Genomic DNA, 16,194 nt, shown 5'->3' with positions numbered 1-16,194 from the left:
ATACAGATTGGAGACTCAGGGTTGTATCTTTCCACTATACTTATTCAGTCTGTATGCTGAGCAAATAATTAGAGAAGCTGAACTGTGTGAAGAGGAACGTGGCATCAGGATTGGAAGAAGAATCATTGACAACCTGCAATACGCTGATGACACAACTTTGCTTGCTGACAGTGGGGATGACTTAAAGTACTTACTGATGAAGATTGAAAAACACAGTCTGCAGCATGGATTACACATCAATATAAAGAAAACAAAAATCCTCACAACTGGACGTGTAAGCAGCATCACGATGAATGGAGAAAAGATTGAAGTTATCAAAGACTTTATATTACTTGATTCTACAATCAACGCCAATGGAAGCAGCAGTCTTGATATCAATGTATTGCACTGGGCAAATTGGCTGCAAAAGACTTCTTTCAGGTGTTGAAGAGCAAAGATGTCTCCTCGAGGACCAAGGTGCACCTGACACAAGCCATGGAAGCTGAACAATGAATAAGGAAGAAGAGTTGATGCTTTTGAGTTGTGGTGCTGGCAAAGAATGCTAATAGCACCATGGACTGCTAAAACAACCAACAAATCTTGTCTTGGAAGAAGTACAGCTGGAATGCTCCTTGGAAGCGAGAATGGCCAGACTTCATCTCACCTACTTTGGTCATGTTATCACAAGGAACCATTCCCTGGAGAAGGAGGGGAAGGCCTTCAACAAGATGGATTGACACTGTGTGTACAACAATGGGCTATATACCTGAGGATCATGGAGCTGGCACAGGACTGAGCAGTGTTTCATTCTGCTTTGCATGGGGTTGCTATGAGTTGGAGATGACTCAACAGCACCTAATAACAACAACACTGGGTCCACCTGACTGTGTAGCTATCACGGTAATCAGCAAGGGTTGTGACAGCTCTAGTCTACAATCAGATTTGCTTCTGACAGAGTTTCTGTTTTCCAGTAGGTGAATTTGTAAGTGATGTTCTACTAGTTCCAGAAAAGTGCCAATTTTTCCACAAGGAGCGGTTGGAGGTTTGCGAGAACCACCAGCACTGGCATACTGTCGTCAAAGAGGTAGGAGAATGGGTTGGGAATAGTCAAGTGTTGCTGTGTCTGCTTGGAAAGAAAATAGCGTTTTCCTCCAAGTCTCACCGTACTTTTAAATTCACCTCCCTGTCTTTATTTATTCAGGATTTGCCTTTACATCTACCTTCTGGATTATAAATATTTGAGGGAGAAATAGATATCCTTACAAGAAGTCTAGGGTTGGCAGTCAAGCTCTTAAAACAGATTGTGTCAGCAAGGATGCTATGCTATGTACTGTCATTGGGGTCCCAAGAAAGCTATCCAAAGCCATGAAGCTGTGTGCAGGTAGCCAGTTAGGGAAAATAATGTGTGTGGACATATGTATATATGTATAGACAACATTAGCTGTCAATTCATTCTGGAGAGAACTATCCTTTCTTAACTGTTGTCTTTTGTAGTTAAGTTGGTTTTCCAGTTAATAGTCTTTCTTTGGTCATATTCTGAATTAATGACTACTCCTATGATGAATGTAAATTATTGTTAGCTGTCTTTAACTGGTGTTGATAATTACTAGAAAAAACTCCTTTTCCTTAGTTTTATCCAACTTTGGATTTTCAGTGTATTTGTCCCAGGTGGTGGTGGTCTTGATTGTAAGTTAAGAAAAATTTGTCAATCTTCTAAAAATAATAGCATCAAAACTTTTTAGGAGAAACTGTGTATGTCTGTAAGAGACAGCATTACATAGTGATTTGAAAAAGGTTCCTTTTAGGTAAAGCTAGGGATCCAGGAGTATTTAACCATTTACTATGGAGTATGTCTTCATATTGGTCTCTGGATTTCTTTCAGGCATGTCTGACACAGGGAATGACCTTATATAGTTATGGCATGCTGTTGCCCTGTGGGGTAGACCAGTTCCATGGCACTGAATATGTGTGCTGCCCTCAGACAAAGATTATTGAATCCACTGTGTCAAAAGAAGAGGAAGAGGAAGAAGAAGATGAAGACGATGACTATGATATTTATAAAAGGTACAAATTCCTGTCTGTAGCCTGTGACATCATCTTGACTGCTTATTAGCCTTTCTATACAGATGGCTGCTACTGCTAGTCCCTCGCTTCTGGAGGAGAGAGATGGGTATTCCCGGAATGTTCATGCTGTCATCAAGCCAGCATGCATTTCATTCTAGCCATAGCTGATCATAGGAGTACGTGGCTTTCAGCTTTACATCTCTCTGGGCCACATTGTTTTCTGCAGGTTGTGCAGTCTCTGTTCAGTAGCTCTTCCCTTTTGCTGATGTAGCTGAGCTGAGGGCTTTAGTGGCAGTTAAATGTGACTTGGGCTTATTTCCTGTCTCTGTTTTTGTGTTTCAAAATAGGCAAGGGAATCATTGTTGTACATTGTCATAGGAACTGGCATCAACCTTCCTTTTTTATTGTGCTCTTTAGTGAATTTCCTACTGAAGCAGATTTGGAAGACTTCACAGAAGCAGCTGTTGATGAGGATGAGGAAGAGGGTGAGGAAGTAGTAGAAGACCGAGATTACTACTATGACACCTTTAAAGGAGATGACTACAATGAGGAGAACCCAACTGAGCCCAGCAGTGACGGGATTATTTCAGAAAAGGAAATTATCCATGATGTTAAAGGTAACCCGACCTAGTGCCATGCTTTAAAATCCATATGATAGCTACTTACTTAGAACGTTACTGTATTCTTACAGGTAAGTCACAAAAGGAAAAATGGTGTTTCCGTGCATTGATTGTGAATTTAACTCTCCAGTGCATTGGGCTTGCCACCTTAGCATTGGCAGGCAGGCCCCTATTGGGTGTCTGGCAGTTGATACATCCAGGGAGAGAGGCACAAATGAATAAGAAAATATTGTTTGCCTTGTAAGGATTTAATTAGAGAACAGAAACTAGAGAATAAGAGCTACCATAATCTACCCTTTGGCATGCTTCTGCTGCATCAGCCTGAAGTGTTCTTTCCCCAAAGGGAACTCCCCCTCTTCAGTACTGCTAAAGTATCAGCCTTCTAGATTAAAATACCTTCCTTGGTATTTCTTTTCCTAAATGTGTTCCAATCTGTAGGCTCCCCTGTTTGTTCATTAGAAAGATGTTTGTAGGGGGGAGGATGAAATTTTATGACCTCCTAGTAAGGATTGGAGTCAACAGTGCTTTTACGTTTTTATTAAGAAAATAAAAAGGATTGTGACAGTTCCAGCACCATTTACCGGAGATTGCATATTTGAGACCAGTTAAGGTCTGAAGAATTTTTTAGGACTCAACTTGGGGAAAAATACTTAGTGTAGAAGTTTGTGATTCGCCTTGGAGATAAAAACTGATAGCACTCGTCCTTTCCAACTCCTTAAGTGTTTAATAGTCTTCATAGCAATGAGGGGCACATCTTACAAAAACATTTCCACCCACATATCCCCTTTGATCCTGGGAACCACAAGATAGATGAATCAGGCAAATAACTGCCACTTAGAGATCAGAAATGTGAGGCTCAAGAGAGCCTATCACCAGTCTAGACTCAAGACAGTATAAAAAAAAAATACTTAGTTTCAATTCTTAAATGTCCTTTTGCACATTGGAATGGGAAGTGGCTGACTGTGAGTTGGTGAGTGGCTTAGCCATCACATTCAAGTTCTGCCCAACCTTGGCCTTTTCTATTAAGTCTATCCCCTGGTACCTCCTCCTCACTCCATCCCTCCCACCCCTTTCTGGTCTGTAGCATTTGAAGCCATTGCTGACATTCTGAACATTTTCACACAGCTGTCTGCTCCCAGGAGGCGATGACGGGGCCTTGCCGGGCCGTGATGCCTCGTTGGTACTTCGACCTCTCCAAGGGAAAGTGCGTGCGCTTTATATATGGCGGCTGCGGAGGCAACAGGAACAATTTTGAGTCTGAGGATTATTGTATGGCTGTGTGTAAAACGATGAGTAAGTTCTGCCTCACATGGGCTCTGTGCAGCAGCGACTGCCCTGTCCAGCATTCTGTCTCTCTAAGCCATCCTCGTGACTACATCTATGTAGTGTCCCTACTGACTCAGGTGTTTGCTGTCAGTCGTTCTCTCACCTTTGTGCTTCCTAGAGCTAGGCTTGGCTCTTCTTCCGGTAGCTGTTTTGTCAGCTTCCATGTACCTGTTCGCACTGTGTGTCTGGCTGGTGGTGGTATGGTTGTGTTCTCTCCCTGGTGCTGCAGGAGTTACTTTCCTGATCTGTGGTCTGCAGGCCTCAGAGCCTTTGGTATTGGTCAGGTGCCCTCGGCTGTCTCTAGTTGAAAGGCACAGACGGGTAAGCAGATCACCCATGAGCTCTACACATGCTTGTGTTCTGGACTTTGCTATTCATTCCCATCTCTGAACTACCACTGCTGCTGACCTCCTGGGGTACACTCTGTCTAACAGGACTACCTATTCTGTAAAGTAACAACAGGGATAATTTTGAGTGTCCATGACATTAAAATATCTTGCTTTATGCATGTGAGGGAAATAGCTCTGCAGCCAAGTGGTATCAGCTCATTGTTTCTTCTGATAATTGCACATCACTAATCATGCCAAGCTCTAAGAAGTGGAGGAATTTTCATATGTGTAGTCTTTCTTCACAAAGGAAATTCAGTGGTTCATTTGTATTGGGTGTACATTAGACATAGGAGGGAAGGTAGCTTTCTGTTCTCTTAGTTACACCCTTTTCTTTTTCTCTTCCTCTTACTTTGTATTACTAGCCCATATGTTTGCAAAATCATCAGAGTAGGCAGGCAGGTTTGTCTTGGTTCCTACTCCGGAATTCATTAGAATAACGAGTTGCTGCCTGTTCTTGGTATTGGCTCCAAAGGTTTTGGCTGTGGCTCCTGATGGCTTTTCTTTTTCTTTTTTTCTTTGTTGTGATTTGGGTGAAAGTTTACAGAGCAAATTTGCTTTCCATTCACAGTTCATACACATTTTGTTTTCATGACATTGATTGCAATCCCCCTAATGTAATAGATCTCATCCCACTTCCTCCCTGTGAGTTACCTTCTCCTGTGCCCTTCTTTCCTACGCATTCCTGCCCTCTGAGCTATCTCCCTGTGTAAATGCTGCCCTTTTGATTTCCCCATAGTTGATTGTTCTAAGGATTGTACCTACCTGGTGTGATTATTCACCTTATAGTCTTATCTGTTGTTTGGCTGAAAGTTGAGCCACAAGGGGTGGGTTCAGTTGCAGATTTTAAGTGTGTCTAAGGGCCATAGTTTTGGGGGTTTCTACCAGTCTATCAGACTAGTAAGCCTGGTCTTTTTCATGATTTTGAGTTTTGTTTCACATTTTTACTCCCACTCTATTCAGGGTCCCCAGTATTTGATCCCTTTCTGAGTAGTTGACATTAGTAGCCAGGCTGATGGCTTTTCGATCAGATACCTTCGTGTTTCCATTTTCCTTGCTCTGCCAAAAGATATTTTAAATCTTAAGATGGTATAATTTTAACACTTAGCTGCTGATCTATGGAAAGGCCATTTTTATTTAGTATGGTTGAGAAGTTGAAATAAAATATGAGACGTCTCCATAGAGAACTTTGGTGGGAGAAACTTGGTTTATTCAGGAAATACTTAAAGATAGAAACACTTATGATAATGATATTTACTACTTTGTAAAACTACTCAAACTAAGAGACAACAAAATAATGTTTTAGGTTGAATCAAACCCAAAACCAAAGCCACTGCTATGGAGAGTTGATTGGGACTCATAGCAACCCTGTAAGAAAGAGTTGAACTTCCCCATAGGGTTTCCAAGGCTGTGATCTTTATGGAAGCTTACTGTCACCTCTCTCTCCTGTGGCATGACTGGTAGTTTCAAACCACCAACTTTTTATTTTTTATTTTTTTTTGCATCTAGGTGTTTTAACCACTGTGCCACCAGCGCTCCTTCCTGAGGAATCAGGAATCTTGAAAGATTTCACTATTGACTTTCTTTATCCAAAATGTCAGATAGGTAGTGATGTAAGACAGGATGAAATGGCAGTTACTGAGGGCTTTACCCGTCTTGAAGTCTCAAAGTTGTTTCCAGTAAATTGCTATATTAGCACAGACTGAGGGTTCAGAAAGATTTGCCAAAAAGAAGCAGTGTGTTCATGTACTTGTGGATGCTCCCAGCTAGAGGGCTGGGAAGCTGTGGAAGCATTCCTGCTCCCAGAGGTAAAGTTTGTCCTCCATGAAGAGGGCAGGGAAAGGGTGCTGACTGAATAGGTTGCTTTTCACAGGAACACAAGGACATGTCCCTAAGTCTGAGCCCCACTTTGTCTGCAGAACCAAACCTCTAGGCATACTGCCCCCTCTTTTTTCTTCTAAGAAAGATGATGGCAGCTTATGTGCTGTGTCAGTTTTACCAGGCCTACCATTGTCAATCAAAGGCTCCATCTCCAGGACACAAGCCTTGGATGGCAACTAAGTATCGACACTAGTGGGATTCCAAACCAAAACCAAACTCGCTGCCTTCAAGTCAAACCTGACTCATAGCAATCCCTCTTTAGGTTTCTGAGGCAGTATCACTACAGAAGTAGATTGTCCAGCCTTCCTTCTGAGGAGTGGCTGGTGGGTTTGAACCGTCAGTCTTCTGGTTAGCAGTCAAATGCCTTAGGATTCAGTGCTTTGAAATTTTCCTTCATTTAACTTTTTGACAATCCTGGGAATGTGGTTTGCTAAGTAGTATATTCTAATTTAATTTATCTGAAAGTTGGGTATTGAGACCCTATGTAAATTTACATCTAAAAAAAAAAAAAAAAACTCACTGCCTTTGAGTTGATTTGATTCATAGCAACCCCTCTCCTTTGGTTTCTGAAGTAGATTGCCCAGTCTTCTTCTGAGGAGTCAAATGTTCCTCACAGATTTACCTTACGTTGTTGTTAGGTGCTATCTATTTGGTTTTGACTCATAGTGATCCTGTGTACAACAGAACAAAACACAGCTCAGTTCTCCACCATTCTCACAATCACTGCCACGCTTGAGCCCATTGATGCAGCTACTGTGTCAATTCATCTCATTGGGGATCTTCCTTCTTTTCATTGACCCTCTATTTTACAAGCATTATGTCCTTCTCCAGGGACTTGTCACTCCTGGTAATATGTCCAAAGTACACAAGACCAAGTTTCATCATCCATGCTTGTAAGGAACATTCTGGTGGTACTTCTTCCAAGATAGGTTTGTTCATTCTTCTGGCAGTTCATGATAAATTCAGTATTTGTTGCCAACACCAGAATTCAAATGTGTTGATTTTTTTTCAGTCTCCCTTATTCATTGTCTAGCTTTCGCATGCATAAGAGTTGAACCTTTTAGGTTAATATAATAAAAGAGAGATAAATAAAAGGAGGAGACAGTGTTTCTGGTCTGTTGTACATAGGGTTGCTATGAGTTGGAACCAACTTGACAGCACTGAACAACAAATAAGAGGCTCTCACCAAAATTTTGGAGTAGCTTACTAATTTAGAGTTATATTTGTCAGTTATACACTTGTTTTAATGTTGTATTAAATTTATGCAATTCTAGAAATAAGTGAATTTGTTTCTGAATAAAAATTAGCTGGATTTTGACATCAGTTTTCTACTTAACTCTGAAGTTATGTCAAGATGTAGTAATTTATGCAAGCAAGTTACATGTCATTCCTCCAACTTGGGAAATCTTAAATGAGTTGAGCTAAAAAGAGTTTCCAAAGGTATTTCTTGAGAGATTGACTAAGTAAATTTGTCATTTCAATCCTTTTGTTCAGGATGTTAAGCTCCACTGTACAGAGATATTCATTTGCCTGGGGCCAGTAATAATTTATGTGTGATGAGCAGTGGGGAGAGTTTATTTTCATGGATTTTGTTCTCTGTTAATGGCCTGGGAAGGTCAGTTAGTGTAATGGATTGAAAGGACAGAGCACCATCACACAGTGTTAAGTTGTTCTTGTAAAATAGAGCACTTTAGTTTGATCCTTTTTACTGAAGGTGGGATGAAGAGTCTTTCATTGACACTGAAAACTAGCTAGAGTGGTTTGGAATTTCTCCACCCAGCCTGTAAGCAAAGAACATTAAATTGAACCAGTTTCCCAAAGTAAGTTATGGCTTTGAAACAGGCAGGTAAAAGAGCTCCTAAGAAATGGAGAATTTTGTGGAAGTGCCTGTACTGGGTCTGGTTTCAGCCCTTGTCTCCGATCTGATGTTTTAGTGACCAGCAATAAGATGGGTATTTTTTCACATTTTATGGTTTCAAGAACTGTAGGGAAGATACAGAAGAAGCGGTAGATGTCTCACTAGTGCGGAAGATAACAGGTGGTTGACCTACCAATAAATTGTTATATTAGCATGGACTGGCATGGTTGATGAATATTATGTAAGGAAAATTGTCTGCTGTGATCTAACAGAGTGGAGTCTTGGCAGACAGCAGCACCTTGCACTTTTAGCATGATACAAGACAAATTGAGTCACTTTTGCAGGTCCTGAGCTCGATTTTCTTCCAGAGCACAGATACAGTTTTAACATTGTTCTTGGTCCTCAAAGAAGACTTTCTCTGTAATTCTGTTTCAGTTCCCCCAACTCCTTTGCCAACCAATGATGTTGATGTGTATTTCGAGACCTCTGCAGATGATAATGAGCATGCCCGCTTCCAGAAGGCCAAGGAGCAGCTGGAAATCCGGCACCGCAACCGAATGGACAGGGTAATCCTGACATTACTTTTATCCTCATGGTTATTTGGCATTGGGTAACATGGTTTTTGTAGTTGGAGAAAAGTGACCCCATCTCCTTAGAATGTCATGCTAGCTGTTTTAGGAAAGGTAAGATGTGGGAGCATAAGGACTTTCTAGTCTTTCTACCCTTCCCCACCCCTGCCTCCATAGTACTATAATTAACCTTTGAGTGCTTATCACCTTTCAGACATTCTGCTAAGCACACCTTGTAACAATTATGTTCTTTCTTCTTACTTTGCTTTGCCATTAAAACCAGGTGTGGTTGAGTCGATGCTAACTCATGGCTACCCCATCTGTGTCAGTAAAACAGAGCTCAATACCCACTTTTTAAAAAATGTATTTCTACTGTAAGGAAGCTGGTATCGTTTGCCATAAGAAGGTAATTGTAAAAATGTAAAATTTAGATGAAAACAAACATATTAATCAATTCTAGCTAGTTACTATTGCCTGGTGAGGCTTTGTGTCTCAGTGATGTTTTCTCTTTCTTGGAAAGGGCGTGTAGGTAAGTGGTAGAGAAGTGTTGCAACTTTCTGCTTTACTTGCTGAGAATGATTAAGTGAAAATTAGAAAAGGGAATACCTTGCAGTGTTACTTAATGCTCTGTCTGAATACCACCTAATATCCCACATATCATCAGTACTATGCCAGTACTTTGGGAAATGTTCCTTATTTTATTTTATCCACAACAATTCTGAGAAGTATTGATCCATTGTTTTGATGAGCACAAAGACACCAAACCCCACTGCCATCAAGTTAATTCTGACTCAGAGCAACCCTATAGAACAGAGTAGAACTACCCCTTAGAGTTTCCAAAGCTATAAATCTTCACAGAAGTAGACTGTGTCATATTTCTCCAGCAGGGTAGCTGATAGGTTCAAACCATCAACCATTTGGTTTGCAGCTGAGTGCCTTAACCACTGCACTCCCAGAGCTCCTTCACAAAGACACAGAGACTTTTAAATAACTTAAGGTTTGGCATTGAGGTTCCATTTGAGTCCTTATTGAGGATGAGGCAGTAGTTCTGTGAATAAACTGCAATAGCCCTGCATCCCATAGGGGTCATATGATGCAGTTCCCTTTTGCAGAGTTTTGTACACTGAATTCAGTGTCTGGCAGTATTTTTAGAAAATTAGGCATTCTTTCAGGGGGTTATTGTTTGATTATAGTATTTTTTTTATTTGTTTTTAAATATAATTTTTTTTTTTTTGTCATTGAGAATCTGATTCATTTTTCACTTTTGTTCTAGGTTAAGAAAGAATGGGAAGAGGCAGAGCACCAAGCTAAGAACCTCCCCAAAGCAGAGAGACAGACTCTCATTCAGGTAGGACACCTTCTCCAGGAGCACAGCTTCCAGATTGGCTATTTGAAAATATGATCAGAGCTAAATTTATAGGAAATTAGAATTTGACATCTCCATTTAGTTGAGGGCTGTGTTACAAGGGAGTTTTAACTGGCCTGCTTTTTCTTTTCACCTCCCAACTAACATTCTCTAGCATTGCTCATCTCTGGTAAAGGAAACCAAACCCTCCACAGCTAATTCTCGCCAAGAAGTAATGTTAGCTTGGCCACATTTGTTATTTCCTCTCTCCTGGGTAACATACTGAGTCATCTGTCATCTGCATCTGCATCTTCATTTTTGTTTTTCAGCAGGACAGAATTTTTTGTGTGTTTTTTTATAGACTTACTGAAAAGTTAAGAGGCAGAAAGTAAAGCTCTCTGATAACACATTCATCTCTAATTGTTGTAAGAATGTCACCTTAAAAACATAGCAGCAAATTGCATTCCCCTTATCTAGAAGACAGTGTTGACGGAACAGAGATAGCAACTTAGAAGATTGATTTGGGTCTCATAAAATTGATTATATTTTAAATCAACTTGTTTGTGTTTGTTTAGGTGAAAAAGCCTCTGTTATAATGTTAAAACTCTATCGAAAGACCTTTGTTTTTCATCATTTGCGTAGAATATCAGTTCTAGATTTTTAATTTCTCTGTAAACCAGCGTATCTTGTGTAGGGAAATTCAGTTTAGTAATCTTAAACTACTAATAACATTGGCCAAGTAGCTCACAAATAAATACATGTTGTATTGGTTTATAATTTCATGATCTGGAAACTAGTGCCTTGCTACAATGTGAAAAGGGCAGTATTTCTGTTACTGTACCATGCACTGAGCAGTCAGGCATTAGCTTGTAGCAGTAGTGATTTCAGTGACAGAAATGCCAAAGAATCCTCTAAAACTCGGCTCTAACTTGCTCTTTTTAGATAAGAAAGTAATTATACTGACAGAAATCAGATAACATGTGCTTTGATCTTACCCTTGTGCCATCTCTCTAAATCTGTTGCCTTCTTGCATAGGCACTTCACAAGCATCAGGGCCTGAAAGTCGCAAGCTTAGATGTCTAGGTACCACAAATTATATGCTGTTCCTACTCTCTTGGTTTAGCACTTCCAAGCCATGGTTAAAGCTTTAGAGAAGGAAGCAGCTAGTGAGAAGCAGCAACTGGTGGAAACTCACCTGGCTCGAGTAGAAGCTATGCTGAATGACCGCCGTCGCATGGCTCTGGAGAATTATCTGGCTGCCTTGCAGTCTGACCCACCACGGGTGAGTTGTATTCAGAGATGACTCGTTGATGACTTGTATTCTCAGTGTCGCCTGCCTGAAATGGTGTATCTTTATGGGAGCAATGTGTGACACACAGGTCTGTAAAATTGCATTTTTATGACAGGCTCTGGTAATTCTTGAAGTAAGGACAGATGGTTATGGAGAAAGTATTATATTGTTCTAGAATTTATTTATTGTATAAGCTTAGCATTATATCATCATTGTATGCCTGAATGTACCATTTGTCATGTGAAAGTATTTTATCTTTGAGATATTGATTGGTAATTATCCAGTTATTGAATTTACTTACTTTCGGGAGCTCTGGTGGTATAGTGCCTGAGGCATTTGACTGCTAACCAGAAGTCTGGCTGTTCAAACCCACCAGCCACTCCTCGGAAGGAAGGTTGGGCAATCCTACTTCCGTAGTGATAACTGCCTCGGAAACCCAAGGAGGGATCGCTATGAGTCGGGGCTGACTCGACGGCAAATAACAACAACAACAACAAGGAGTCAATATAACTTTGCAACTTAATTTTTGGTATTTTACCTAGAAAGGTAACTTCTTATTACTTAGTAAGCTAAAAACTTTTGAAACTACAGCTTTCATTCTTGTACCTAAATGAGCTCTATTATTGAGTCTTTTAAACTATGTTTCCCTGCCTGTTTTGGACTCTAAAATAATCTGGATGTAATAAATTGTTTTGATCTGGATATTAAAACAGCTGCTTTCTCTCTTGTAGCCTCATCGCATCCTTCAGGCCTTGCGGCGTTATGTCCGTGCTGAGAACAAAGACCGCCTTCATACCATCCGTCATTATCAGCATGTGTTGGCTGTTGATCCAGAAAAGGCAGCCCAGATGAAATCCCAGGTACAGTAAATGTCATAGAAATTGCTGCCTTGGCAGTATTGGAGAGAGACTGTTGGGATGGTGCTGGTAGTTGTGCTTGTTATTAGTCCATAGAAAATGATTTTTGATTTCCAAAGACTGCTTCTTATGTTTCTATTATGGTTATGAGATAATCTTCCTAGATGTCTTAGGAATATTAGAGCTGAATTTATTGCTCTATTGTTGAGCAAAAGTTTCAGTGCCTACTATCTATATGTCAAACTCTGTACTGACATCTGATGATACAAACCTGAATCCCTTGTGCCCTTGAGTAATGTAGCATAGAATTAATTTTATTAACTATGAAAGATGAAGAATAGTTGTCAGACATACAGAGGTTAGCTTGGAAATTGGATGTGTTATGGAATAAAAGACATCAAACTCCTAAAGAGTTAAGAAGAATGCAGGAAGTAGGTGGGTCTTGAGTTCCTAGAAGGCATAGAGAATGGTCCTGGAGCTTGAGGCTTGTTTTTAAGCTAGATGACAAATAAGAGAAGAAAAGGGCAAGAGTCCTAGAGTAGCTTCCAGGAAGATTGAATAGAAAAATGCATACGTCTGTACAGGAGTTAGAGTTTTCAGTTCTACTTGATTTAAAAAAAAAAAAAAAAATCTTTTTCATGCTTTCAGTTGAAAAACTAGACTATTGTGTTGTATTTAAAAAAAAAAAAAAACACTGGTTCGTGTGGTAAGAGAGAAGGGAAGGGAAAAAACTTTGATCAGTATATTTAATTAATAACTGGAGATCAGTTAGCTGGAAGCAAGATCAAAGTGGCACACCAAGGAACACGGGAAGTAGAGCCCTCCATCTGAGAAAATCCCCAGGGGGATAATGCAGCTGGACTGTATGATATTTACTGTCTTCTAGTGAACCTTGGCTATTAAATTACATTTAACCTTTTGCCTGTTATCTTTTCTGTTATCTAAACTCTAGAAAAACCTGAATATATGCAGCCTGTTACAACATGTACCTTATTTGGTTGCCTAGACATAAGTGACACGGGGCTTTTTACCCGCTTCATAGCTATAGCTCAGGGTTCACAATGAAGGCACTAATTTGCAGTATTCTACCCAGTATACAAACCATCCCATCTCAAATGACTCCTTAATTCATGTGAAGAAGCATAACAGGGTCAACACATGCTAAAGTACGGGTGGTATAGTTTGGTTTTCATTCGCATTTTTTCTCCCAAGCACACACTCTTGTGCTTTCCCATTAATTTGTGTGATTGATAGAATGGCAAATATAAGATTAAATTGCTTTCTTCCTTTCTTTTAAAGGTCAGAGAGGCATCAATCTACAATAAAAAGCATTTTTCCATTTAAGTTTTTCCATTTTGATTTCCACATAATGGCTTCAAGACCACATAATTAAATCCATTGGCTTAGAACTCCCTCTTTAGGAAAAGCTCAGTAGCTACAAGTCTAGCCAGTTGGGAACAGCTTAGTTTTGAAAAGGTTGTATGAGCTGCAGCAGCATGCCTCAGTTAGGGTAGATGTTTGCCCAATAAGCCTTCCAGTGTCACTTTTAAAAGCTTAAAAGTGGCCAGTTTTTGTTGTATACCATCAAGTCAACTCTCCTAATGATCGTATAGGACAGAGAACTGCCCCATAGCGTTTACTAGACTGATCTTTACTGGAGTAGATCACCTGGTGTTTTCTTTTCACAGGGCCACTGATGGGTTCAGACTGTGAACTTTTCTGTTACATGCTTAACCATTGTGTCACCAGGGTTCCTTAAGTGAGACCACTGGTGCCTTTTTATTTATTTATTTATTTTTTTTTAGATGAACAACCTTCAAGCTATAGAAGGACAGATGGTAGAAAAGTCTTTCCTTTTTCACCACCTTAAAAGTCAGGTTTATAATTTATGCCTCAGGATCAGTTTTTGAAAGTATAATGTCATTTAGTTAAATAAAGTAAAATAGTTTTACTATTCACCACAACCATTTTTAGCTGATTTTTCATTAAGTAAAATGCATGATTGATTCCCTCCCCTCCACTGTACTTTTTAGCCAGTGATTTCTGGCTTTTTTTAATCCCATCTAATCTGATAAGTGGTGAAAATTGACCAGTCCTCCCTCTTTTAGCAAAACCTATTGAGTGTCTGGTATTATATAATTCAGTGTTCTTTTAAAGAACCCTGCAGTTCGTAAGTGCCTCATGAAAGAGAATCAAAAACTAACTAGTGAAAAATTTTTATTTAATTTTCTTTTAGTTTGGAGCACTTGCTAGACAAATTATCAGGTCACCCAGGAGTGTTATCCACAGTCTGAACCCATTTTAAACACTTTAGTGGTCAGTAAGTATGGCATGGGGAATATACACAACATGTTTTATCTAACTAGCTGCTTTGCTGGACTCTGTAGACAGTATACTTCTTCAGCTGTACATCTTCAGCTGGTCTGGAAGTGTATGGGGATGTCCTATCTGCAAGTGTCCCTCCCTCCTGGCCTGGTTGTTTTCAGTGATGAGGTCTCTCTTCTAACTATACTTCCAGGTGATGACACATCTCCATGTGATTGAAGAAAGACGGAACCAAAGTCTCTCTCTGCTCTACAAAGTTCCTTACGTAGCCGAAGAAATTCAAGAGGAAATTGGTGGGTGCCCCGAACTGTTGTGTCTGTGTCAGGGTCAGGCAGGACTTCTCCCTCAGCCACAATGAAGATGGCAGTGCAAGATCAGAGAAAACAGGAACATATAAGGCCAGGAAGGTCAGGCATTCACCAGCCACCATTTCAGAAGTCTGAAATTAAGCAGATGCTTGCATGGCAAGGTCGAGGGAGTAGCCTAGGACAGATGTACTGGCCACGAGCCACACACACACACACAGTCTTGAGAACCTTACTCTGTTACTGGAAGAAAATCTAGGGTGTGAAATTGCAAGAGCCTGGGAAGTTTCCTGTTAACGTCTTTTCCTCTTAATTACTCTAATGTATTTTAGAGCACCTGTTTTACACACATTCTCATTTCTTCTCCCTCTTTTGGTCTTTATCTTCATTTATGCATCAAATATTTATTGTGTCTGCTGTATGTCAAAGACTAAAATGGTGAACACGTAGACAGTATCTTATAGAGCTCAAATTATAGAAGGAGGGGACAGGAAACCAGTATCATATGATGACAAGTGCAATGTAGAGAATTAAAAATAGGGTAGAATGATGGGAAGTGACTGGTAGTCAAGGAAGATGTCTTTGGGGAAGGATAATCTGAGAGCTGAATGATGAACATAAGCCATCCATGGAAAGATGATGAAGGGGACAACAGAGGAAACAGCCACTACAAAGGCCTGATATTTAAATCATGCTGGCATGTTTGAGTAGCTCGGTGTGGCTAGAACATAGTGAAGGGGAATGAAACCATAAAATACGCAGGGGCCAAATTGGAAGAGATTTAAGTGAAATCAAGGAATTTAGACTTTATTCTCGAATAATGGGAAGTCATTAGATAATTTTAAGTTGGGGAATGACAAGAGCTTTAAAGAATCACTTGATTGCAGTGTAGAGTTGATTAAAATTGGCCACCAGCCAGGGGATGATTTTAAGAATCCAGGAGAGAGGTGATGGTAGTGTGATAGAGGGGACATAGAGATGTGGGTGGTCTCTAGAATGTGTTACAGAGGAAGGGGGAACATCATGTACTGATGGATCAGATGTGAGAGAGAAGGAAAAGGAAAAGATCAAGGATAGTGGTTTCATTTTGAGCCTCTGCATTGGATGTTGTTGTTGTTAAGTGCCGTCGAGTTGTTTCCAACTCATAGCGACCCCATGCACAGCAGAATGAAACACTGCCCAATCCCGCGCCAGCCTCACAATCCCTGCTATACTTGAGTCCATCATCACAGCCACCGTGTCAGTCCATCTCGTTGAAGGCCTCCCCCTCTTTCGTCAACCCTCCACCCTACCAAGCATGATATCCTTCTCCAGGGAATGGTCCCTTCTTACAACATGACCAAAGTAGGTGAGACGAAGTCTGGCCATTCTTGCTTCCAAGGAGCATT

General features: G+C 40.3%; 1 protein-coding gene across 1 annotated transcript in view; it reads left to right on the top strand.

Annotated features, from left to right (window-relative positions):
* The window catches only part of APLP2 (amyloid beta precursor like protein 2), a 62,137-nt gene that overhangs the window by 26,874 nt on the left and 19,069 nt on the right, over window positions 1-16,194 (top strand). Inside the window, exons 3-11 of the mRNA XM_007955179.2 lie at window positions 951-1,063; window positions 1,862-2,043; window positions 2,461-2,660; window positions 3,789-3,956; window positions 8,550-8,680; window positions 9,957-10,031; window positions 11,152-11,310; window positions 12,051-12,179; window positions 14,695-14,794. Of these exons, the coding sequence (XP_007953370.2) occupies window positions 951-1,063; window positions 1,862-2,043; window positions 2,461-2,660; window positions 3,789-3,956; window positions 8,550-8,680; window positions 9,957-10,031; window positions 11,152-11,310; window positions 12,051-12,179; window positions 14,695-14,794 (1,257 nt within the window). The remainder of the gene's footprint in view (window positions 1-950; window positions 1,064-1,861; window positions 2,044-2,460; window positions 2,661-3,788; window positions 3,957-8,549; window positions 8,681-9,956; window positions 10,032-11,151; window positions 11,311-12,050; window positions 12,180-14,694; window positions 14,795-16,194) is intronic.

The sequence above is a fragment of the Orycteropus afer genome, unplaced genomic scaffold, assembly GCF_000298275.1.
Source record: "Orycteropus afer afer isolate SDZICR_OR568_19922 unplaced genomic scaffold, OryAfe1.0 scaffold00493, whole genome shotgun sequence".
Lineage (NCBI taxonomy): Eukaryota > Metazoa > Chordata > Mammalia > Tubulidentata > Orycteropodidae > Orycteropus > Orycteropus afer.
This window is presented reverse-complemented; position numbering and strand designations above follow the sequence as displayed.